The sequence below is a fragment of the Gorilla gorilla genome, chromosome 17 (assembly GCF_029281585.2).
Source record: "Gorilla gorilla gorilla isolate KB3781 chromosome 17, NHGRI_mGorGor1-v2.1_pri, whole genome shotgun sequence".
NCBI classification, from domain to species: domain Eukaryota; kingdom Metazoa; phylum Chordata; class Mammalia; order Primates; family Hominidae; genus Gorilla; species Gorilla gorilla.
This window is the reverse complement of record NC_073241.2, coordinates 37,377,113-37,402,259: the sequence shown is the minus strand read 5'-3', so window position 1 is coordinate 37,402,259 and position 25,147 is coordinate 37,377,113. Positions and strand designations below refer to the sequence as shown.

General features: G+C 43.5%; 1 protein-coding gene across 18 annotated transcripts in view; it reads right to left on the bottom strand.

The window, feature by feature from the left end:
• The window catches only part of PTPN2 (protein tyrosine phosphatase non-receptor type 2), a 98,169-nt gene extending 73,512 nt beyond the window's left edge, over nucleotides 1-24,657 (bottom strand). For 5 of the 18 annotated variants that reach the window (XM_019014183.4, XM_063699370.1, XM_004059207.5 and 2 more), the window contains exons 1-2: nucleotides 24,399-24,608; nucleotides 1,768-1,858 (exon numbers count right to left, since the gene is read on the bottom strand). In XM_019014183.4, coding sequence (XP_018869728.1) covers nucleotides 1,768-1,858; nucleotides 24,399-24,467 — 160 coding nt within the window. In that variant the 5' untranslated portion in view covers nucleotides 24,468-24,608. Of the gene's footprint in view, nucleotides 1-1,767; nucleotides 1,859-22,334; nucleotides 24,151-24,398 lie in introns of those variants that run through there. The other 13 variants (XM_063699368.1, XM_055368406.2, XM_019014187.4 and 10 more) reach the window with 12 other exon arrangements.
• Between the last annotated feature and the right edge of the window lie 490 nt (nucleotides 24,658-25,147).

The window sequence follows — 25,147 nt, the reverse complement described above, 5'->3', positions numbered from 1 at the left end:
AGATGTGATATTGGACTGTAATTATGCAAGATGTTACCACTGGGGGAAACTAGGTGAGGGGTATACTCGATCTTTCTGTATTATTTCTCACAACTGCATCCAAATCTACAATTTTCAAAATCAGAAGTTTTTAAAAAATTAAAGGCATCAAAGCAAGGTGTACAACTGGAAAATACTGTCTTCAAAACTCATGGTAACATTAGAGAATTATTCTCTGTAGCTCAGTGATTCTCAATCAGAGATTTGGAGGCAGGGGAAGGGCACCTAAGTATCAGAATTACTGCCCACACCCGCTATTCCCTGAACGCACACCCACACTGGAACTGCCACCGTGATGAGCCACCTGTTTCGGAGGAAGTGGGTCAAATCTTCAAGTGTGCTGCAACTGAAGAAAATGGAAAACCACTCTTCTAGCTACTTGTCTTTAAGAACACTTCTAACTGGTAGTAAAGAAAAAAGCATGTAAGAGAAACATAGTATTTAATAGTAATTTATAACAAACATGAAAGATTTTCAGAGACTGCTTCTCATTTGATTTGCCCAAAATCAGCCAATACACCCTTCTTGGAAATGTATTTGGTCAACATAAGAAAAACATTCTATTCATGTAAGAATAAAAATAAGGATTTTTTTCCAGTAACTGATGGATTTTTCAGTGGTACATCCAGACCCTAAATATCTTATGTATAACCAATGACTACAATGGATATAAAGGTATACAGTCTGTGTCCTTGAACAGAGTGAAATGGTTCAACCTACACAGGAGATCTTAGCAGGCAGCACTATACCCTAGTCAACAGGCGAACAACCAGTAACAAGCAAAAACCAGAACGTGATCAATCGGATACTGTTTTTCAAGTCCCTACCAACAAGGAGTCCTAAAGAGAAAACCTATGTTTAGCCCACTAAAGTCAAACATAGGGAAACATGCTGAAGCAGGAAGGAGGCCCAATTTAATATCTGAATAAGCTGCATGAATCAGAACAAAAAATAAAATCACTGCATGATGAATACACCAAAGAACTCTAGTATTATAATTGTTCACACAATTGTGTGCATGTGCGTGTGTATACATCATAATCTAAATGTCCAACAACGGGGAACTTATGCAAAAGAGTGGTATATCCAAAGCCACTGTCAAAGCAATTAAAAATTGTGTTTATAATAAAAAAAAGTTTACAATGTACTGCTAAGAAAAGAGCTACAAATGAGTATGTGGCAAGATTCTAATTTTCCGTTTAAAATATATGTTTATTTTTAAAAACTCCAAAGAATATAAACCCAAGTTATTATTTATTTTTAAATAAGTTTGTTCCTTATACTTTTCTCTGTTTTCTAAGTTTTCTACAGCGAGTACATACTACTCTTATAACTTGGGGAAGGAAAAAACCAAACTACACCAATAACTATTTTAAGCAAAACTTACAAATGCCATGGAATGATATGAAAAGGAAATACATATGGATATTATATAGACATCTATAATTACAATTATTTTAAAGAAAGAAAAACTGTGCATAAGAAAAACAGGTTGTGGGAAATACATCAAAATAATGGTGCCTATATTTGAAGGATGAAATAATTATGGGTAATTATTTTTCCTTCTACTATTCTACACCTTTAAATTCTTAAAGAATGTGTCTTACGTAAATAGGAAAAAAATTACTGTATTTATCAACACTGACCCCCAAGCCCTCCTTTTCACTACATCCTGCCTCCTAAAACAAACCAAAAAATACACATGCACACAAACCCACAAGTACTTACATGGGCTTACATCTCTGTATCTGTTTCGATTTCTGTTTTCTGGAAACTTGGCCACTCTATGAGGATAGTCATGGGACTCATTTCGAATTTCCTTAAAATAACAAAAATATATTTTAATATCCCTCTTAAATTCTCCACAGCAAAACTTATCTTCCCAGCCAGTGTAAAATAACATGAAGCACTTATGATATGCCAAGTACTATGGAAAGCACATTGTTTACATCAATTAATCATTTAATCCTCACAATACTAATGGAAACGATTTTCTTCCCCATTTTATCTGTGAGGGATGAAAGGCTTTCAAAGGTTAAAAATCCACCAAAGATCCCATAGCTAGTAAGTGGCAGTCCCAGAATTGAACCAAGGTCCTTCAGATGCCAAAGTCTGTGCTCTAGATCTGTTTACTTACTGCTAATTAGGCTCTATTCAACACCTACAAGCAAGCATCAAACACTTCATGAAGCAGAATTAATGCAATGGAGGTATCTATGGTCAGCCACGTCATATTCAAATTCTGACTAAAACTCACAGCATCTACCTAAATTTTGGAGTTTCTACCTGAAAATATTTATTTCTTCATGTTCATGCTATTTAACTGTTACTTTATTTTGAACCCAGAAATATCCTCAAATTTTATTTCTATCACGTTTGTCATTACTTCTCCTTAAAAAAAAAATTATTTCTAGAGCCATAAATGTTCAGCAACAAGCCTGGCGCGGTGGCTCACGCCTGTAATCCCAACACTTTGGGAGGCCGAGGCAGGTGGATTCCCTGAGGTCAGGAGTTTGAGACCAGCCTGGCCAACATTGTGAAACCCCAGCTCTATTAAAAATACAAAAATTTGGCCAGGTGTGGTGGCTCACACCTGTAATACCAGTGCTTTGGGAGGCCGAGGCGGGGAATCACCTGAGGTCAGGAGTTTGAGACCAACCTGGCCAACAAAGCGAAACCCCATCTCTACTAAATATACAAAAAATCAGCTAGGCGTGGTGATGGGTGCCTGTAATCCCAGCTAGTCGGGAGGCTGAGGCAGAAGAATTGCTTGAACCCGGGAGGTGGAGGTTGCAGTGAGCCAAGATCGTGCCATTGCACTCCAGTCTGGGCGACAGCGAGACTCTATCAAAAAAAAAAAACCCCAAAAAATACAAAAATTAGGCTGTGCGCGGTGGCTCATGCCTGTAATCCCAGCACTTTGGGAGGCCGAGGTGGGTGGACCATGAGGTCACGAGTTCAAGACCAGCCTGGCCAAGATGGTGAAGCCTCGTCTCTACTGAAACTACAAAAATTAGCCAGGCGCAATGGCCGGCACCTGTAATCCCAGCTACTTGGGAGGCTGAGGCAGGAGAATCGCTTGAAACCGCGTGGCTGAGGTTGCAGTGAGCCGAGGTCGTACCACTGTACTCTAGCCTGGGTGACAGAGTGAGGCGGAAAAAGCAAAACAAAACAAAAATTAGCCAGGCCTGGTGACGAGCGCCTGTAATCCCAGCTACTCAGGAGGCTGAGGCATGAGAATCGCTTAAACCCAGGAGGCGGAGGCTGCAGTGAGCTGAGATTGCACCACTGCAACAACCAGCAGGCCTGAGGCTCATCCTAGGTGCCTTCGGGTTCTCTGCATTTCAACGTAGAAGACATTCTGTAAGGCTATGTCCGCACTAAGCTCTCACTACTGATGTATCCAGAATGGCCAGGTTTGATCTCCCAGGAAACAGTGTTCTAAGAATTCAAGTAAATACAGAAATGTAACAGAAACCAAAAAAAAGCATTTTAATAGCAAAAATTAAATTATGCTTTTGCTCACATTATCACATGTAAGAAAAAGCATTTTAAAAGTTAGGTGCCATTTTGTTTATTTGTTTTTATAGAGATAGGGTCTCACTTTTTGCCCAGGCTGTTCTCGAACACCTGAGCTCAAGTCATCTACCTGCCTCAGCCTCCCAAAGTGCTAGGATTACAGGTTTGAGCCAACACCATCAGCCGAGTATCTGAAGTTTTTATTTATGAAACATGATGCACAAATTTCTAATACGAAACTTTTCCATTTTTCTGGAAGTGAATGGACTGGTAAGAGTACTTTTGCAAGATATAAGACACTGTTATTAGCCTGCAACGTGGAAGAGAAATTTAATTTTATCCCTTCCAAATGGAAAGTTAATTGACTTAATACCATTTATTGGTTTCTGCATTTATCAGTAACACCTGCTCTATCATAAACCAAGTTTCAGCACACGCAGGAGTCTGTTTCTAGATCCTCATTCTACTTCACAGGAGCATTTGCTTGCCCTTGAGACAGTATCAAATTTTAGTTACTACAGCTTTGTAATCAATGCATCTGGAAGGCAAGTTGTCCCCTATTTATTCTCCCCATTTGCATTGCAGTTCATGATATTTTAATTAATTTTGTAGTTTTCTTCATAAAGGTATGCTAAAGGTTAGCATAAATGTATAATAAAGGTTTATTCTTAGATACCTGATAGGTTTTGTCGCTACTGTAAATGGGATTAAAACAACAACAACAACAAAAACCTATTGACCATTACTAGTGTATAGGAAAGATACAGATTTGCAGGGAGGGGAGGCTTAAAACAACAGGCAGAGCAGGACTCCCTCCACTTCTTCCACTTCTGTGATACACACACGCCCATTTTCCACACTTAAGGCCATCTGTCAGGTGCAGATTTCTATTTTTAGCCCAGAGAAACACACTTCTTTGTGTGCACTATACAAAAGAGGGTAAGGCCCCCAGTATAGTAGTAGGGAGATTTAAAATTTACAAAACACAATACAACAGCCAAGTTCTTGGGGTCAAGAAATACATTCATAACATAAATACATTTTCTCAGCTAATAAGATCTCTTGCATTGAGTCCATTCTTTCAAATCTCCAATATTGTTCTACTTTATAAAAGAAATTTCAGTGAACTTACAAGAACCAATATTTCAAAAAGCAGCTCCCAAAGTTGCATATTAGCTGTTTATTCCAATATCCTCTTTTTTTTTTTTTTTTTTTTTGTTTTTTGAGGCAGAGTCTTACTCTGTTGCCCAGGCTGGAGTGCAGTGGTGCAATCTCAGCTCACTGCAACCTCCACCTCCCGGGTTCAAGAGATTCTCCTGTCTCAGCCTCTTGAGTAGCTGGGATTACAGGCATGCGCCACCATGCCTGGCTAATTTTTGTATTTCTAGTAGGGACGGAGTTTCACTATGTTGGCCAGGCTGGTCTTGAACTCCTGACCTTAAGTGATCCGCCCACCTCAGCCTCCCAAAGTGCTGGAATTACAGGCGTGAGCCACTGCACCCAGCCCCAATATCCTTTCTTCCTTACTAAAGGTAACTGCTTTTGTTTTCAGACCACAAGGAGCCCAGCTGAAAACTATTTGTCCCAGCCTCTAAGGTCCTGTGACAGTCCGGCCAATGGGAATAAGCAGAAACCACTGGGTTGGGCTGCAGGAAAACGCTGACAAAGAGGACTGGCTCCAGGTACCTTTGTCCTCACTGCTGCCTGCCTGGAACATAGGTTTTGCTGTCAGGGGTGAGGGGTGGGAACAGGCAGGAGCCATCCTGTGACAACAAGGTAAAATGCACATTCCTAAGAAAGGTAAGCAGAAATACCAGCATTGAGTCATGGGTGACATCAAGAAGCCACAGTAACAGCCCTTAAGTCTCTCTCCAGAATTCATATCACATGAGAAACATAAACTCCTAGTTGTTAAATCAGCTATTGATTAATTTTCTTTCCCATGTAGCTAAATCAGGTCTGTAACTAATATACGCAGCAAAACCAAATCTCAACAACAACTAGATCTGACACTGATGAGGCATTTTCAGGAATACCCAAGACACAAAAATAAACAATTTTATAAGCACACTGCATAAGCAATAAAATATACAGTGTCTGTCTAAATGGCATTAGGAAAGCAGACAGCTGAGCTATTCACTAGGTCTATCACATAAGGCAAAGCCAGCTCTACTTGTGTTCTGGAGCTAAAACTTTCCCCTTCTATCACAGATTCCGAATGTTTCCTCTGGGCACAGTGGCTCACACCTGCAATCCTGGTGCTTTGGGAGGCCCAGCTGGAAGGATCACTTGAGGGTAGGAGTTTGAGACCAGCCTGGGCAACACAGTAAGACACCAGCTCTGCCAAAAAATTGTTTTAATTAGCTGGGGATGGTGGTGTGCATGTGTAGTTCCAGCTTCTTGGGAGGCAGAGGCAGGAGGATTGCTTGAACCCAGGAGTTCAAGACTGCAGTGAGCTAGGATCCTGCTACTGCACTCTAGCCTGGGCAACAGAGTAAGGCCCTGTTAAAAAAAAAAAGTTTCCCATCAGCAGTGAAACCTGTTAATCCAAGGTTTCTCAGCCTCAGCACTACTGACATTTTAGGCTGGCTAATTTTTTTTTTTGGGGGGGGTGGCAAGTGGGGACTGTCTTGTGTATTGCAGGATGTTTAGCAGCAGCATCCCTGGCCTCTACCCATTAGATGTCAGTGGCACCCCTCCCTGCATCTGTAACAACCAAAACTCTCTCCAGGCATTGCCAAATGTCCTTCGACAGCAAAATCCATCATGAACATATCCCCCACCAACACAGCAGAGAACCACCGTTCTCATTTAATACCAAACCACACCTTTAATCAAAACTAGATCTAAATGGCAAGGATCTTTGCTTTAAAGTATAATTTAACCAAAAATTTTAAATCTAATTATTTTTAATATGATTTTTGCTCAAAAAAAGCAAGGAATAATTGAGTCACTAGTTAATTTCTTTCTTAGTGGCAATGATCCAAAATGTAGGCAACTCATAGCACAAAGATATCTTTCACAGTTACTTATAATGTTGAAAGGCTTTAAATAAACTAAATGTCTAATGACAAAGAAAAGACTGGTTGAATAAATCATGGTACATCCAACTGAATATCATGCAGCTCTTTTAAAAACAGGCCCTCATACCAAATTGGCAGTAGCATAAACTCACAATCTCTTGGAAAGATAATATATGACATAAACAAAGGAAAAACAAATCAGTAAATGGAACTGAGCTATTATTAATACACGCTATTTGGTTAAAAAAAAAAAAATTCCACTTAGCTCCTTAGCTGTATTTGAAACTTAAACACACATGTGCATTGCCTACACCACACACCACCTTTTTCCAAAGTAGTCTAATTTTTGGAACATTATGAAATGGTCCATTCTCATCAATGGCCTTATAGCTTATCTCCATGCCCAAAGATTTTAAATTGTAAACATACCTACTTTCCTTTTTTTTTTTTGAGACAGAGTCTTGCTGTGTTGCCAGGCTAGGGCGCAGTGGTGCAATCTCGGCTCACTGCAACCTCAGCCTCCTGGGTTAAATAGATTCTCCTGCCTCAGCCTCCCGAGTAGCTGGGACCACAAGTGCCCGCCACCACGCCCGGCTAATTTTTTTTTGTATTTTTAGTAGAGACGGGGTTTCACCGTGTTAGCCAGGATGGTCTCGATCTCCTGACCTCGTGATCTGCCCGCCTTAGCCTCCCAAAGTGCTGGGATTACAGGCATGAGCCACTGCGCCTGGCCTGAACATACCTACTTTCAATGTGTTTACTTTCTCCCATTATTTCACCTCCTAATATTTTCACATAACAACATTTAATCCCTCTTGAAATTTGCTTTGAGATATATATGCATGGCTTAAAATAAGGAACTAAACTGATTCTACTATAGAAATAATTTTGCTGGGTTCAAATAATGCTGGGTTGAAATGTAAGAGTAAGATTTTTTATATTCATCTAGCTACTCTTCATTTCATAAGCAGTAACTATGCCTAAATGGTACTGTTTAAATACAGGGACTCTCAAAAGTCTCAGGACTTCTGCTTAAGAAATTCCAAAAGTATACTTCACATAAGGTCATCATTATACTTTGTTTTCATTGCAACAAGCCTTTCAAGAGAATCACAGAATTCAGAAGGATATCTTTAAGCAGACATTCATAGAATCCTCAAACTAACTTGGTGTTACAGGATGGTCTTGAAAGAAACTGAGGCCAGGCGCTGTGAGTCATGCCTGTAATCCCAATACTTTGGGAGGCTGAGGCGGGGAATCACTTGAGACCAGTCCGGGCAACACAGACAGACCCCCATCTCTATTAAAAAATTTTAAAATTAGCAAGGCATGGTGGTACACATCTGTGGTCCCAGCTACTTGGGAGGCAGAAGTGGGAGGATCACTTGAGCTCAGGAGGTCAAAGCTGCAGTAAGCCGTGATCACACCACTGCATGCCAGCCTGGACAACAGAGCAAGACTCTGTCTTTACAAAAAAAAAAAAAAAAAAAAAAAAAAAGAGGCCGGGCACAGTGGCTCATGCCTGTAATCCTAGCACTTTGGAAGGCTGAAGTGGGTGGATCGCCTGAGGTCAAGAGTTTGAGACCAGCCTGGTCAACACGGTGAAACCCTGCTGAGGCAGGCAGATTGCCTGAGCTCAGGAGTTTGAGACCAGCCTGGGCAACATGGTGAAACCCTGTCTCTACTAAAATAAAAAGAGTGAGCTGGGCGTCATGGCATGTGCCTGTAGTCCCAGCTACTCGGAAGGCTGAGGAACGAGAATCGCTTGAACCCAGGAGGCGGAGGTTGCAGTGAGCCAAGATCACGCCACTGCACTCCAGCCCCACCCCACTCCCAAAAAAAAAACAAAAAACAAAAAACTAAAGGTTAAAATGACGTAGCCACTTTAGAAAAACAAATGCTGAACAAAGAGTTAACATATGAACTAGCTATTCTACTCCAAGGCACATACCCAAGAGAAACGAATACATACGTTCACACAAAAACTTGGACACATATGTTCATGGTAGCGCTCTTAATAATAGCTAAAAGTAAAACAATCATTTGTCCATCAACTGGTGAATGGATAAACAAAATGGTATATATCTATATAATGGAATCTTACTAACTTAGAAGAAGAAACAAAGTAATGATACATACAACACACATGAAACTTTAAAACATTATGCTAAGTTAAAGAAACCAGCCGGGCGCGGTGGCTCACGCCTGTAACCCTAGCACTTTGGGAGGCCGAGGCAGGTGGATCACGAGGTCAGGAGATCGAGACCATCCTGGCTAACACGGTGAAACCCCATCTCTACTAAAAATACAAAAAATTAGCCGGGTGTGGTGGCGGGCGTCTGTAGTCCCAGCTACTGGGGAGGCTGAGGCAGGAGAATGGCGTGAACCCAGGAGGCGGGGCTTGCAGTGAGCCAAGATCGCACCACTGCACTCCAGCCTAGGCGACAGAGCCAGACTCATCTCAAAAACAAAACAAAACAAAAAAACAGATACAAAAGACTACACATGGTATGAGACCAGGACAGGGAAATCTGGAGACAGAAAGTAGATTAGTGGTTGTCAGGGGTTGGGATGTGGGTGAGAATGGAGAATAACTGTATGTACCCAGTCTCTCCTTGGGGTGTTGAAAATATTCTGAAATTAAGATCTAGTTCCACAGCTGTGAATATACTAAAAACCACTAAACTGTACCTTTTAGGTGAATTTTATGGTATGTGAAATATATCTCGGCCGGGCGTGGTGGCTCATCATGCCTGTAATCCCAGCACTTTGGGAGGCCGAGGCAGATCACGAGGTCAGGAGATCGAGACCATCCTGGCTAACATGGTGAAACTCCATCTCTACTAAAAAATACAAAAAATTAGCTGGCCATGGTGGTGGGCACCTGTAGTCCCAGCTACTCGGGACACTGAGGCAGGAGAATTGCTTGAACCCAGGAGGCGGTGGTTGCAGTGAGCCGAGATCACGCCACTCACTGCATTCCAGCCTGGGTGACAGAGCAAGATTGTCTCCAAAAAACAAAAAACAAACAAAAAAAAAAACCCAAAAACACTCTGGGCCAAGGCAGGAGGATCGTTTGAGGCCAGGAGTTCAAGACCAGCCTGGGTAACATGGTGAAACCACGTTATCTACAAAAAATAAAAATAAAAATAAACAAATAATAAATAAAAATAAAGCCAAGCGTAGTGGTGTGTGCCTGCAGTCCCAGCTACCTGGGAGGCAAAGCTGGGAGGATCACTTGAGCCCAGGAGGTCCAGGCTGCAGTGAGCAGTGACTGTACCACTGCACTCCAGCCTGGGTGACAAAGTGAGACCCTGTCTTAATAAATAAATAAATAATAAAATGAAATGAAATAAAACTGGAACTCCTGTATCAAGGGCATATTTTGCCAATATTTCTCAAGAAAGACTGAAAGTGAGGTTTTGCCTCACACTCAACAGTATCAGTACTTTTTTTTTTTGTCCTCAGATGTTGTCAAGATTTTTCTGTATTGCTTATTCTTTCAGATGTACCTCAAATTTAAACTTTCTTTTGGCTGACTTCAAAAAAAATACATTATAGATATGTGCCAAGTCTTCATCAGAACTGGGTTAGCTTCTCCATTTGAGTCTTCCTTGTCGCTTAATAGAGTTTCGCTTCAGTCTCCTCTGTTCCCTTTCAGGAATTTCTATCACAGACTTGGGGAAGTGCTCTCTCCTAACGCTCATTTCGCACACCTCTTTCCTGAGTTCTGAGAGATTTTTCTCAAGCCACCTCAGTGTTCTGCATTATCTACTCTGCTAGTTGGTACTGAACATTCTATTTTAACAATTGCGTGTTATAACTTTAAAAACTCTACTGTTCTCAGTTTCTTTTCTTTTCTCCACCTGCTCTTGTATTTGGACACCTGAATTACAGCTGCCTCTACCTCATACTATTTTGCATGCCCTCAATGATCTTGGGGTGAATTTTTCGTTTGTCTAACAACATATGTTTGGTCATCTTTACAGAAAGTGAATACACACATCAGTTCTTAACCCACACCTGTGTGGCTGCTTACACTGTTCACTATCAATTCCTTAAGTCTCAAATATGTGGGAAAGACCCTTCTCTAGTGTGAAGTAATCACAAAGGCTTGTTCTTACCACTGCGCTTTGGTCACTTCAATGATAAATCAGAAAACAACAACAAAAGCTTCCAGTGCATGGGATTACAAGACCTTAATAGTCCTGGGAAATTATACTTATTTGTCATAGTTTTTTGTTTTGCTTTTTTTTTTTTTTTTGAGACTGAGTCTCACTCTGTCTGGACTGACTGGAGAGACTGGAGTGAAGTGGCGCCATCTCAGCTCACTGTAACCTCCGCCTCCCGGGTTCAAGCGAATTCTCCTGCCTCAGCCTCCCAAGTGGCTGGGATAACAGGTGCACACCACCATGCGTGGCTAATTTTTGTATTTTTAGTAGAGACAGGGTCTCACCATGTTAGCCGGGCTGGTCTTGAACTACTGACCTCAGGTGATCCGCCCGCCTCGGCCTCCCAAAGTGCTGGGATTACAGGCGTGAGCCATCACCTTCATTTGTCATAGTTTTCTACTGCCTTTCTTGCTGTCAATTTTTACCTCTATTTACACAATTATGCCTAACAACTCTTTCTTTTTAAAAACTTCAAACTTCAGGCCGGGCATGGTGGCTCACGTTTGTAATTCCAGCACTTTGGGAGGCTGAGGTGGGCGGATCACGAGGTCAGGGAGATTGAGACCAGGTGATCTGCCCGCTTCAGCCTCCCCAAGTGCTGGGATTACAGGCGTGAGCCACCACACCCAGCTCCTGATTTGTTTTAACAAGTGAAGCTATAAAACAAAGGCTCATATTCTGAATTTTAAAGTTTTAAGGCTGGGTGCGGTGGCTCACGCCTGTAATCCCAACACTTTGCGGGGCCCAGGCAGGCGGATCACTTGACATTAGGAGTTTGAGACCAGCCTTGTCAACATGGCAAAACCCTGTCTCTACTAAAAGTACAAAAACTAGCTGGGCACAGTGGCACGTACCTGTAATCCCAGCTACTCAGGAGGCTGAGGCAGGAGAATCGCTTGAACTCGGGAGGCAGAGGTTACAGTGAGCCGAGAACACGCCACTACACCCCAGCCTGGGCAACAGAGAGACGCCGTCTCAAAAAAATAAATAAGATTTTAATTTTATTTTACTTATATTTTTGAGACAAAGTCTTGCCTTGTCGCTCAGGCTGGAATGCAGTGGTGTGATCACAGCTCACTGCAGCTTTGACTTCAGGGGCTCAAGTGATCCCCCCACCTCAGCCTCCCAAGCAGGTGGGACTGCAGGCACACCACCATGCCTGGCTAATTTTTTATTTTTATTTGCTATGTTGCTTAGACTGGTCTCAAACTCCTGGTCTCAAGCAATCTGCCTGCCTCGGCCTTCCAAAGCGTTGGTATTACAGGCGTGAGCCATGGCGCCTGGTTTTGAAGTTTTTATTTTAAAAATCTATATTACTGCAACTTAATTTCCATCATTATCGGGGTAAAATAGTTATAATATTTTATTAAATAATGTCAAATAATATTTTTAGTATTTCATACATAGCTTTGTTCTATGTATGGCATACAGAAAACATTACATCGCTAGACCGTATTCTCCCTCGAACTGCTACGATGTAGTAGCAAATAAGAACTTAGGAAATTGAAAAAGAATAATGTTCTGTTAAATTTTAATTTTATAAGGTAGGACCTTAAGATAATCCCAAATTGATAATGAGTTTCTCCTTATGGGCTAACATACCTAAGTTTCTTTCTTTATACTTTAGGTCTCTAAGTGAATCCTAAATTATATGATGAAAAGTGTTCCCTTTGTTAGTCAGATGTTTGTGCATATACTCTCTACAAAGATGCTCAGAAAAGGACACAGTGAAGTATGAAGAATCTTGCATACTTTGAAACACCATTACTTTAGGATGGTAAAATAACCACTTACTTATAGCCCTTAATATGCCTGCCACTGGTTGGGGAGAGAAGATCCCTGGTGGAGTAAGTTCTTTTCTTCATTACATTTTTTTTTCTTTGAGAAGCTCTCTTTGAGGAAGAGAGTTTAGAGACTAAAACAGCTCACTGTCACTGAACCCTACTGTGTGTCAGGCATGTGCTATGTGCTTTTATGTGTGTCATCTAAGAGGTGGTTAGAAATGAGAAAACAGACTCGACTTCCAAGATTATACTGCAGTTAAGTAGCAGATACAGATAGGAATCCAGTACTTAACTTTAGCATATATATACATATATATATAGAGAGAGAGAGAGAGAAAAGCGTGTTGTTTGTTTTTTGTTCTTTTTTTGAGACAGAGTTTCGCTCTGTTGCCCAGGCTGGAGTGCAGTGGCGTGATCTTGGCTTACTGCAAGCTCCGCCTCCCAGGTTCACGCCATTCTACTGCCTCAGCCTCCCGAGTAGCTGGGACTACAGGCGCCCACGACCACACCCAGCTAATTTTTTGTGTTTTTAGTAGAGACGAGGTTTCACCGTGTTAGCCAGGATGGTCTCGATCTCCTGACCTCATGATCCGCCCACCTCAGCCTCCCAAAGTGCTGAGATTACAGGAGTGAGCCACCGCGCCCGGCAGCACATACCTATTTTTTTACTTATATTTACATATATTTATATACATATGCTCCCTATGTATATATGGATTACATGGACTTGGCAAAAATTAAACCGTACAAAAGGGTATATAGTGAAAAAGTTAAGTCACATTCTCCTCTCCCTCAATCCTTTCCCTTAGGTGATAACTGTAACCAGTGCCTTGTATATTTTCCGAGAGACATTCTATCCATATATAAGCCAGACTGCCTGTCTTCCTCCATCCAAGTATCCATCCCACCCTCACAAAACAGATATTAGCATACTGTTTTGCACTTTGCTTTTTCACTTAGTATATATTAAAAGTACTTCCATATAGATGATGAGTTCTTTTTAACAATTTAATAGTATTCATCACTTAGCCAGTCATCTATAATGGGACACATAGGTTATTTCTAGGTTTTAGCTATTATAAATAATGCTGCTATGAATAACCTTTCAAAGAAGCTATATCAATGTATACTGTCACCAATAATATAAGAAAGTGCCTGAGCTTCACCTACACAATTATATTAACAAACTTTTTCATCTTTGTCTGATAGGTGAAAAATGGTATTATTATAGTCATAATTTGAAATTGTTATTACTGAAGGTGAACAGCTTTTCCTGTTTTTAAAAGCCATTTGTATTTCCATTCTCTTTTTGATATGTAGGAGTTCTTTACATATTAAGAAAGTTCAGTTTTTGTCATATATTGAAAATACTTAAAATTTTTTATCTTTTGACCTTTATGGTATTTTATGTCAAAAATTTAAATTTTTATGAAATCAAACTTAAACCTTTTTTCTCTAGGTTTCTGTGACATGGCATTAAAAAATCCTTTTTCACTCTGTTGATTACAAAAAAATTTCTCCATTGTTTTCTTATATAATTTTATGGTTTCATTTCTTTTATGTTTAGATTATTGCCCAACCGGGACTTTACTGTAATATAAAGAATGAGGCAGGCCAGGCATGTTGGCTCACATGTATAATCCCAGCTCTCTGAGAGGGAGGTGGGCTGATCACTTGAAGTCAGGAGTTCAAGACCAGCCTGGCCAACATGGGGAAACCCTGTCTCTACTAAAAATACAACAATTAGCTGGGCGTGGTGGTGCACTCCTGTAATCCCAGCTACTGAGGAGGCTGAGGCAGGAGAATCGCTTGAACTCAGCATGCAGAAGTTGCAGTAAGCCGAGATCGTGCCGTAGCATTCCAGCCTGGGCCACAGAGCAAGACTCTGTCTCAAAAAAAACAAAAAACAAAAAACAAAAAAACAAAAACAAATAAAAAACCCACAAAAAACATAGAACAGAAGCAGTTCCCACTGTTACGAAGTTACTCCAACTTTCTAGGGCTACCCTGATGTACCAGGTCCTTTACTGGGACTAGAGGGGTACAAACTCTAGGAATCCTGTAGCCTTACCTCAAACCACAGGAAGAATTCCTAGAAGTACTATAAAGTAAACTGTAATGAGAAATTGATAGCTTTCAGACTATAAAACTGTTCAAATATAGTGAAAGAAGAAATAAAATAATTCAGTATCAGATTTTCCTTAGGGGAATGAAAGCAGTTTGAAAAAAGGTTATAAATGATCAGTGACACGAACCAAATGAAACTGACAGAGCAAACGGCATATTAAATCAGACGTACTGGATTTGAAAAGTTATTCATTGCATTCCCTTCCTCCATTCCTTTCGTTTGAAAAGTATCCAACCTTGAGCCAGTTTCTTTGTTTTGAGACAAACAGTGCTGGGATTACAGGTGTAAGCCACCAGCCCGGCCCCTGAAATCAGTTTCTTGACCACAATTTCTTATCCTAGGGATCACCAGGTGGGCCTATGAACCTACTAAAACCACATGCTAAGTTTGCGGGGGATTGTATTTGTGCGGACATTTCCTCTCATAAACATGTTTCATCTTAAAGGTGTCTAAAGGTATCTATGATCTTTAAAAGCAAGGATTTCACTGTTAAGTCAAAACAACTTCTTGAACCATTAGTAGTACTGTACCATACATAGAACATTAAATCGGCACTACATTTAAATACATTTAAAATGGCATTACGTTCATTTTTAAAAGCTATTTCAGATAACGGCACTGCAGGGCAATGCTATTCCAATTAAGAATGTAACAGGCTGGAAGCGGTGGCTCACGCCTGTAATCCCAGCAATTTGGGAGGCCAAGGTGGGTGGATTACCTGAGGTCAGGAGTTCAAGACTGGCCCAGCCAACACAGCGAAACCCCATCTCTACTAAAAATACAAAAATTAGCCGGGTGTGGTGGTGCATGCCTGTAGTCCCAGCTACTTGGGAGGCTGAGGCAGGAGAACCACTTGAACCAGGGAAGTGGAGGTTGCAGTGAGCCAAGATCGTGCCACTGCACTCCAGCCTGGGTGACAGAGTAAGACTCCGTCTCAAGAAAAAAAAAAGAAAGCATATAACAGAAAAGTTTAGTTTTCTTCTACTCAGGAAAGTGAGAGCTTATATTCTTTAAAGTTAGCCTGTGGAACTGTATCTCTTCCTCAGTTATCAGCTGCTATGTCTTAAATTTTACATGCTAAACTGATTGAGGATTTAGTATATGGCTAATCACTCTTATCCAAAGTAAGCGTGGTATTATTAAAAATTCCAGTTTATTAGTTGGTTTAAATATCCTCTGACTCTCAACAGCTTTCCATTAAGAAAAAACTACCTTAATGGGGCATTAAGTTAAGGAATAGAGAGTAGAGAATCTAGATGAGGATTTCCAAGGGAAACAAATCACACGTAACATTTATTCAAGAAAGTGAAGAGCACACTATGTTAATTTTAATTTCGCGTACCCAGACCTTATCTGTCCATCTCTCTGGTTTATCTGGACTATTTGAGGACCAAAGGGAAGAAGGGGAGTAGAGAGTGGACAGGTAAGAGGACAAAGACAAGGCAGCTAAAAGAACAGCAGGGGACTGAGAGAGCTATAACAGTTCTCCAACTGGGAATCAGAAATTCTCTGCAGAGTAACAATCTGGAAAAAGTAAAAAGGGCTTTTAAGATTCTGGTTGGCCAAGCACTGTGGCTCCCCAGCATTATGGAAGGGTGAGGCGGGAAGATCGCGTTAGCCCAGGAGTTCCAGACCAGTCTGGACAACATGGTGAGAACCCGTCTCTACAAAACATAAAAAATTAGCCAAGCATGGTGGCGTGCATCTGTGCAGTGAGCCGTGATCTCATCACTGCACTCCAGTCTGGGTGACAGAGTGAGACCCTGTCACAAAAAACAAAACAAAACAAAATTCTGGTTAAGGGCTGGGCATGGTGGCTCATGCCTGTAATCCCGCCACTTCGGGAAGCCAAGGTGAGCAGATCACTTGAGGCCGGGAGTTCAAGACCAGACCAGCCTGGCCAATGAGAACAACAACAAAAAAAAAAAGAAGAAGAAGAAGAAGAAATTTGTCAGGCGTGGTGGTGTGTGCCTGTAGTCCCAGCTTCTTGGGAGGCTGAGGCAAAGGATCACTTGAGCCAGGAGTTGGAGTCTGCAGTGACCTACGATCGTGCCACTGCACTCCAGCCCGGGTGACAGAATGAGACCCCTTCTCAAGAAAAAAAGAAGATTCTGGTTAAAATCAAGAAATCAAAAAAGAGGCAACTAGAAAAGTTAGGAGACAAACGCAACTATCTGGATTTCCGTAATTATAGATACCAGTAATCTATAAACACATGTCAAAGGCAAAACAATATGATTTCTAGGTATACATTCCCCATTGGGGCACCCATCCCAAGGCTGCTTTCCCTTCAAGCAGTGGTCTTTACCTTTTGAGGGATCACAGACAAATCCACTAAGAAACTGACAAAAGCTACAGAATCACCTAGAAACGAAATACCTGGGAACACACGTACATAAAATTTAGCAGTTTCAGGAGATTTGCAAATACCTTTCAAGTCTGATCCCTGGATCCCAGACGCTGTTTTAAAGGCCTCAAGTCCCAAAATGACCCTACCTATTATAACACATCCACTCCCTCCTAGCCATCAAAATTAAGACGATTCCCTCTGTGCCACTGATCTCAAATAGATCATAAGAAGAAAGCACTACAGGTAGTCACATGGGTAAATTAGGGCAGTGCTGAAACAAGAATCAGAAGGACTGGATTTGAGTCCCAGTTATGACACTAGCAGATATTATAACATCAGGTAAGTCACAACACCGTATTGGCCCAGTGTTTCCTCAGCCATAAATGAGGGGTTTGGAATAAACTAAGGTGCTGACATTTTAAAAGGGAACAGTTTTCCTGTGTTTACTGAATATTTACTGAGCATCTAACATGTTTCAGGTCCCATAGGTAGGTGGTGGGAAAACAAAGAAAAAAAAGACCACCCTCAAGGAGCTACACAGAACAGACAAGTAGACAGTTACAAAACAATGTGGTTCATATTCTAATAAAAGAATATAGAGAACTAAGAAATGAGAGAAGGGGGAGCATTTAACTTTGCCCAAGGAGACTACAGTCTAGTCTTGAAGATGCTTCCCAAATAGATATGGTAGGCATGGAGTATATCCAACACATGAAGACTCCAAGGTGTGAGAGAGTAGCCAATCTTCAAGGGAATTCAGAGTTTGTGCAACCATGTAAAAGCACTGAGATTAGACAGCAGGCAGGAGAATGTGTAACTAGTATGCAAGGGAAGTGTTTTAGAATAAGACAGCTTTGATTCACCTGCCTAACTGGCTGCCCCACTGTAAGTATGAGAAGAAAAGTGTGCACTTGATATCTGACTTCTAAAAATTAGCTGACTCACAAATGGTAAAAATTGTTCTCTAACAATATTTGAACTACAAATTTCTAATAAAGAAAAATGGCGGCCATGCGCAGTGGCTCATGCCTATAATCCCAGCACTTTGGGAGGCCGAGGCGGGTGGATCACAAAATCAGGAGATCAAGACCATCCTGGCTAACACGGTCAAACCCCGTCTCTACTAAAAATACAAAAAATTAGCCTGGCGTGGTGGCGGGCGCCTGTAGTGGTGGCGGGCGCCTGTAGTGGTGGCGGGCGCCTGTAGTGGTGGCGGGCGCCTGTAGTGGTGGCAGGCGCCTGTAGTCCCAGCTACTACTCAGAAGGCTGAGGCAGGAGAATGGCATGAACCCGGGAGGCAGAGCTTGCAGCGAGCCGAGATGACGCCACTGCACTCCAGCCTGGGCAACAGAGCAAGACTGTCTCAAAAAAAGAAAAAGAAAAAAGAAAAATGGCCAGGCACAGTGGCTCATGCTTGTAATCCTAAGCCTTTGGAAGGCTGAGGTGGACGGACTGCTTGAACTCACGAGTTAAAGACCAGCCTGGGCAAGATAGTTAAACCCTGTCTCTACAAAAAATACAAAAAAATTAGCCAGGCCCAGCTACGTGGGGGACTGAGGCAGGAGGATGTCTAAAGCCCAAGAGGTCGAGACTGCAGTGAGCTGAGATCACGCCACTGCACTCCAGACTGGGTGACAAAGTGAGACGCAGTCTCAAAAAGAAAAGAAAGAAAAAGGAAAAAAAGAAAAAAAGAAAAATGTGGCTGGGCGTGGTGGCTCACACCTGTAATCCCAGCAGCACTTTGGGAGGCCGAGGCAGGTGGATCACCTGAGGTCAGGAGTTCAAGACCAGACTGACAAACATGGTGAAACCCCGTTTCTACTAAAAATACAAAAATTAGCTGGGCGTGCTGGTGGGCACCTGTAATCCCAGCTACTCGGGAGGCTGAGGCAGGAGAACTGCTTGAACCCGGGGGGAGCGGAGGTTGCAGTGAGCTGAGATCACACTACTGCACTCCAGCCTGGGGGACAGAGTAAGACTTGGTTTCATAAAAAGAAAAATGAAGTCAGTCAGGAGTTCCATTGTTTGTAAACCCTAATTAATCAACCAATTTCCAAGAGGCTGAGGTGAGAGGCTCGCCTGAGCCCAGGAGTTTAAGGTTGCAGTGAGCTATGATCGCACCACTGCACTTGTACTCCAGACTGGGCAACAGAGTGAGAACTCTTTAAAAAAGAAAGGAATTTAAAAATAAATAAGCCAAATTCCTTCTGAGCCATCACTTCTTAGAAACAACCCATAACATAGCTTTTGCGATTCCCCAGTTTTAGTCTTTTCCTCAGTAGGCACACAGACTCCATTCCTTCTCTCTGCCTTTCTCAAAGCTCAGCCTGATGAAGACAGCAATCAGCAGTGACAAAAGGAAAAGCCAAAAAGGGATCATGAACATTACTCAAAAAGTCAGAATTAACCTCACACAATCAGACCAAATTAAACTTTTCCAACTGCACCCTTTGTTTTGCTGTTCTTGTTTTAGAGACAGGATCTCACTCTGTCACCTAGTCTGTAGTGCAGTGGCACAATTATGGCTCACTGCAGCCCTAACCTCCTGACCTCAAGTGATCCTCCCACCTCAGCCTCCCAAAGCGCTGGGATTACAGGGATGAGCCACCGCCTGGCCAGCACTCTTTCACGATCAATTCTTCCACCTGTGTGCTCTTGGTCCCATTGACTCTTGCTTTCTAAGATTTCTGGCTCCAACAATCATCCCTACTATTTCAACCTGCACCTCTCTCTTTAGGTTCATCCCTGCAATCACATAAATATATCAAGTTGCCCTTTCCTCGTAAAAAGTCATTCATTCAGCACATATTTTCAAGTGCTTACTAAGCACCTGGTACTGCGCAAAGCACTGGCAACGCCTTCATGAAACTCTGAAGAAGTAATAAAAAATATAAACTCAGATTAACAGTCTGTTCTGCTCCAACCCAATAATTCATTTCTAAGAAACCTCCTATTATCAAACTCATGAAATAAAAGACACTTTTCAAAAGGAGCAAAAAGGAATAAGGGACCAGAGTTCCAGGCTCAAAATACTAAATTCATTTTTCCCGCAAGAATTTCAACAAGTTATCAAGTTCTCCTACCACTAAGCAAGTCCAGCTTTTAGTTGTACTCAGTTTTTGCTCAAGAGCAAAGCCTTTCTTTTCCCATGCTCCATGAGCATTACCAAAAAAAGCACAACTCTTCAAAAACATTATCAGAAACATCACCCACTGTTGTGCTAAACAAAGCAGAAAGCCACCTTAAACACTTTTTTCCTACTCAAGCTGTGTTACTTTCAAGATAGTGGTTTGCTTAATGCAAATTGTGTTCCCGAAATCATTTGCTGCTGTATGACAACCAATTCCCGCTATGAAAGGGGAAGTCTTGGGATGCTAAAGAAGTACGCAACAGGGGCTCATACCCAGCATGGGCAGGTCAAGAAGGCCTGCCAAGGAAGTGAGACTTCAGGGATGAGTAGGAGGCAGTTTAAGCAAGAAAGGAAAGAGAAGGGGGGAAAGTTGTGCCAAGGCAAAGAGAACGACATTTACAAACGCCCTAAGGGGAGAATGGACACACACACTTCCAAGAATACAACACAGTGGAAAAGAGGGAGGAAAGTGATAGGGGAAATCAAGCAAGAGACACAGGCCATGAGGTCTTGTGTGCCAGAGGAGGGGCTGAATTTACATTGTGAGCAACGGGAAGCCGTTCAAGGGTGAGAAGTCACACAATCTTGCTTCATTTTAGCTACCTCTCCCCACTTCTTCAAGTTGGGCTTCTAAAAAGAGCAGTGTACACTTGGTAGTTTGCATTTCCTCCTACCTTCTCTCCTGAACTCCAGGTATCTGTCTTGTGTAGTCTGCTGACACGACTCCCTTTAAGGTGTCTGTTAATCTAGCTGCTCAATGTCATGGCCCTCTCAGGCTGGCCCTTACCTGTCAGGTGGCCCTGCTCACCCTCAACTCCCTCCACTGCTTTCCTCCCCACTTCTGTGGTTGTTCCTCACCAGTCTTTTTTGCAAGTTCCTCTTTCTCCACCCATCCTTTTAAATGTTGTCTGTCAAGATTCTGTCCTTGGTCTTTGATATTTCCAAACGCTCTGTATCTTCCCTAGATGATCTCATCAATGTCTAAGACCTCAAATATCACCCATGTGTTCATGATTTCCAAAATCACATTTACTCAGACCCTCTCTCCTGAACTCCAAATTTATACATTCAACTAGCTTCATTTCAGTGTCTCGCAGGTACCTCAAACAGAATTAAAGTTTCAAAACCAAACTTGTACATAACGTAAACCCCTTTACCATTTCATTTCAAATCTGTATCTCCCCTCCATCCCTCCTGCCACTGCCTAACAGAAGCTCATCATGTCTCTTCAGGTTTACTCCAACCGACTACTGCCCTGTGCTGCGTGCCTACACTTTCCTCATCCAGTCTGCTAGCAGTCAGAACGATCTTGCTAACAAGTAAATACGATCAGCCCGGAGCAGTGGCTCATGCCTGTAATCCCAGCACTTTGAGAGGCCGAGGCAGGCGGATCACCTGAGGTCAGGAGTTCGAGACCAGCCTGGCCAACATGGCGAAACCCTGTCTCTACTAAAAGTACAAAAAAATCAACCGGGCATGGTGGTGTGTGCCTGTAATTTCAACTACGCAGGAGGCTGAGGTAAGTGAATCACTTGAACCCGGCAGGCAGAGGTTGCAGTGAGCTGACATCGCACCACTGCACTCCAGCCTGGGCGACAGAGCGGGACTCTGTCAAAAAAAAAAAAAAGAAGCAAATATGATCATGGTATTTCCAGACTTACAATTCCACAGTGAGTTCCTATTAAACAGCTCAAATTCCTTAGTCTGATCTAGGCTCTGCCTTACTCTCCAGCATCTCAACTTCACACCAGTCTCCAGGCTAAACTGTGGGTGGTTCTCTCAGCATTCCCTCAGTGCCTTTGTGCACTCCCTCCTTGCTGGAACAGTAATTCTCTTCACCTCCCTTGTCCTCTTCCCCTGGCCAATGTCTTTCAAGACTTAGGTGAGGTCCTCCCTCCCCCGAGAAGCTTCACCAGAACTCCCATGTGCACCCCTTTTTGGGAAATACAGGACTCCTAGGTACTCAACTCCACAAGACCCTGTGCTTCAAGCTAGCTTTACATGTATCACTTCAGCGTTTTCATCAGCTTACCTATTTACAGGGCTGCATCCTTAAAAACTGGGACTCCTGTCTCTTAACAAGAATCCTCAGTGTGTAACACTAGCACATAACAAGCATGTTATGAACGAATGAATGAAAATATGGAACTACAATGAGGCCCCAAAAGAATAAGCCCTAGAGTGCGCACCTCGAGGGCAGGAATCTTGCCAGGAGCATTCTCTGCTGAATCCCCAAGGCCAGGAGCAAAAGCTGCAACTCCACTGGGGGTCCGGGCATATTTGTGGAATGGCTGAAAGGATGTTCTAAGGCCACAGGAAAACACATAGCCCAAACTTCCTGACTTGCTTTCCATTACTAACTTTCTTGGTTTGTGACCTACTTTTACTGTAACACCAGTGTGCATGCCATGGTTTCTACTGACCAAACTAATGGTCTTGTTTTCAACTAGGAAAAAATAATACGAGCATTGACCAACCAAGGAAACTACAGGATTCCTCGGTAAGAATCTATAGAATGATTTCCTTATCTTTTTGAAAATGGATGTGAAATCTCCAGTGGATGCGAGTTAAGTTCATTTTTCTGGAAAAAGGAATCACAATTCTCATTGAATTTTCAAGGATATTAATGATACCAAAGAAAATTAAATTTTTTAAACCAAAATGTTAAGCTGAATTAAGTTATATTCACTTTTCTCTTTTCAAATCTATTTCGATATATAACCTATCCCTTAGAGAGACAGCAGCCTCTGCTAAAACAAATGTAACTGGAGAAGATGCAGCTGGCAGGCTCTCTCACATGAAGATTCCTACCAGAATTTGCGTTTCAGATTGTCTATAATTAGAAGAGTCCTTACCAGCATTCTTTAAAACTTAGAGCCCTATTCTAACATACTCTGTATCATGGGAATCAGAATATTTATACTTCCCACTAATGTGTTCAAGAAGAAAACGTTACTTTCTGAACACATTTTTCACTGTCATCTAATTAAATGGAAAGGGGAAAAACCCAGGATCATCCACATTTACAGGAAAGCCCGTCTTTTCTTTTACTTTACACAGAGAGAACCAAACATCAGAAGCAGCATTAACTTAACCGTCACCAAATTCAATCTTGGGAATAATACGACAAGGATTAAACGAAGGGGAAAGCAGTTACATCTTTTTAAAAGAGATAAAGTTTTGTTTGAATTAAAAGGTAGTCTAGTTGACATAAAAAAAGCGAATCACAGGTGTTTATACTACATATTGCATCTATGTGAGCTGAACAGGCACGATTAGGGTGATAGGCGTCGGAACACCGTGCCCCCGGGGAGGGGATGAGGGCACTTTCTCAGGGCAAGGAAAGGCTATTTTGATTTGAGGGGGCTTGCAAGAGGGGATTCATTTGTGACACCCGTCTGGGAGCACACATGAAAGCTACGTTTCACTGTAGGGAAAGTATACCTCAGTAAGGAAAACTATAAAGAGAATGACACGCTATCACTGGACGAACACATGCAAAGCGTCTTTCGTTCCGGGAAGGTTCTATGGGGGACGAACCCAGGCTGGGCGCTGCTGGGCCACGGGGGAAAATGAAGACGGAGGGTCCCGAGAGCGCCGCCCTCGCCAGAGGCCACGAGCCACCCCCAACCACCGCGGCTCCGCCAGGAGAGCGAGCTTCGCCTCGCAGAGGGCTGCGGCGGCCGGCCCAGCTCCCAGAGCGGCCTGCTCCCACAGGTCCTGCGCGGGCGCCAGCTGGACCCGGACGCCGCGGCCCGGCTCGCCCGACCCCGCCCTCACCGCTCCCGGGGACGCCAGCTGCCCACCCGGCCACAAAACACCCGGCCAGAGAAAGAGCTGTCCGCGAGCAAGAACCAAGCACAGCGGCGTGGGAGCTACGGCGAAGCTGCGGCCCGGGGGCACGCGCCCGAGTGCCCTCACGGCTTTCCCAAGGACCCCCAGACCCGGGCCGCGCAACGCTGATGGCGCATCCACGCGCTCCCCAAGAAGCCGCTGTGGCACCGCCCTCCAGAACTAACTGCGCTTGCGCTAACCATGAGCTGCTCAGCTCAAGTATGCCTTTTTTTTTTTTAAACCAAAAGGAGCAAGAGAGCGGTCAGCGCAGGCGCGCCCCTGACGCGGCCCGCGCCGCCACTTCCGCCCCGAGCGAGAAGCGAGGCGAGAGGCGGGGGAGGCAGGAGGGACCCTGCGGCCAGGGCACGAGTCCGGGTCTCGGAGGAGGTCGGCGACTGCCGCGTGGGTCCGCGACTCACCAAGTACAGCGGCTGCCAGCGACGCTGAGTATCCAACTCTTCGAACTCCCGCTCGATGGTGGTGGGCATGGCTGCGGGAGCGAGCTGGCGCGAGCAGAGCCTGCGCCGGCGGAGAGGCTCAGGCCCCGTACGATCCGGGGAGAGCGCTGGCGCTGCGGCGCATGCGCGCTGCGCCCCGCGCCCCGCCCCCACGCCCAGCCTGGTCGGCCGTGGGGAAAGTACCTGGAGCGTCGGACGTCAGCGCGCAGACTCGGCGCCCGAGCGCGGCGCGGAGTCGGCGGCGGGGCGGGGCGGGGCGCTCGGGGGGCGGGGCTCGGGGCGCCCAGGTGGGAGGGGGCGGGGCCAGGGGACCACCCGGCGGCCGTGGTCCCGGCGCGCGGCACGAGGTGAGCCGCCCCTTGGGCTTGCGTCTTCCGACAAGAGAGAGGCGGTGGTGTGGGTAGCGCGGGGTTACTGGAATGGGACCCCCTGAGGAAGTCCCCTGAGAAGTCGCCGGCACGCTCCGCCTTCCTTCTTGCTTCCCATTTCTCGTTTTCTTCTCAGCCTTCATAGTTTTTTAAAGTGCTGTATTTGAATATTATTTTAAACATCATCTAGGTCAGTTTAGCGGCCTGTGACCAGCTTGGAAACAAATTCCTCATTCTTTTCTGCCCTGGTGTCAGCTCCTGTAAGCCTGCAGATTTTATGCCAAATAAACCGCTGTAGCAAAAGGAAAGGCAGCCAGCCTCTCCCGGAATTTGGGAGAGGGA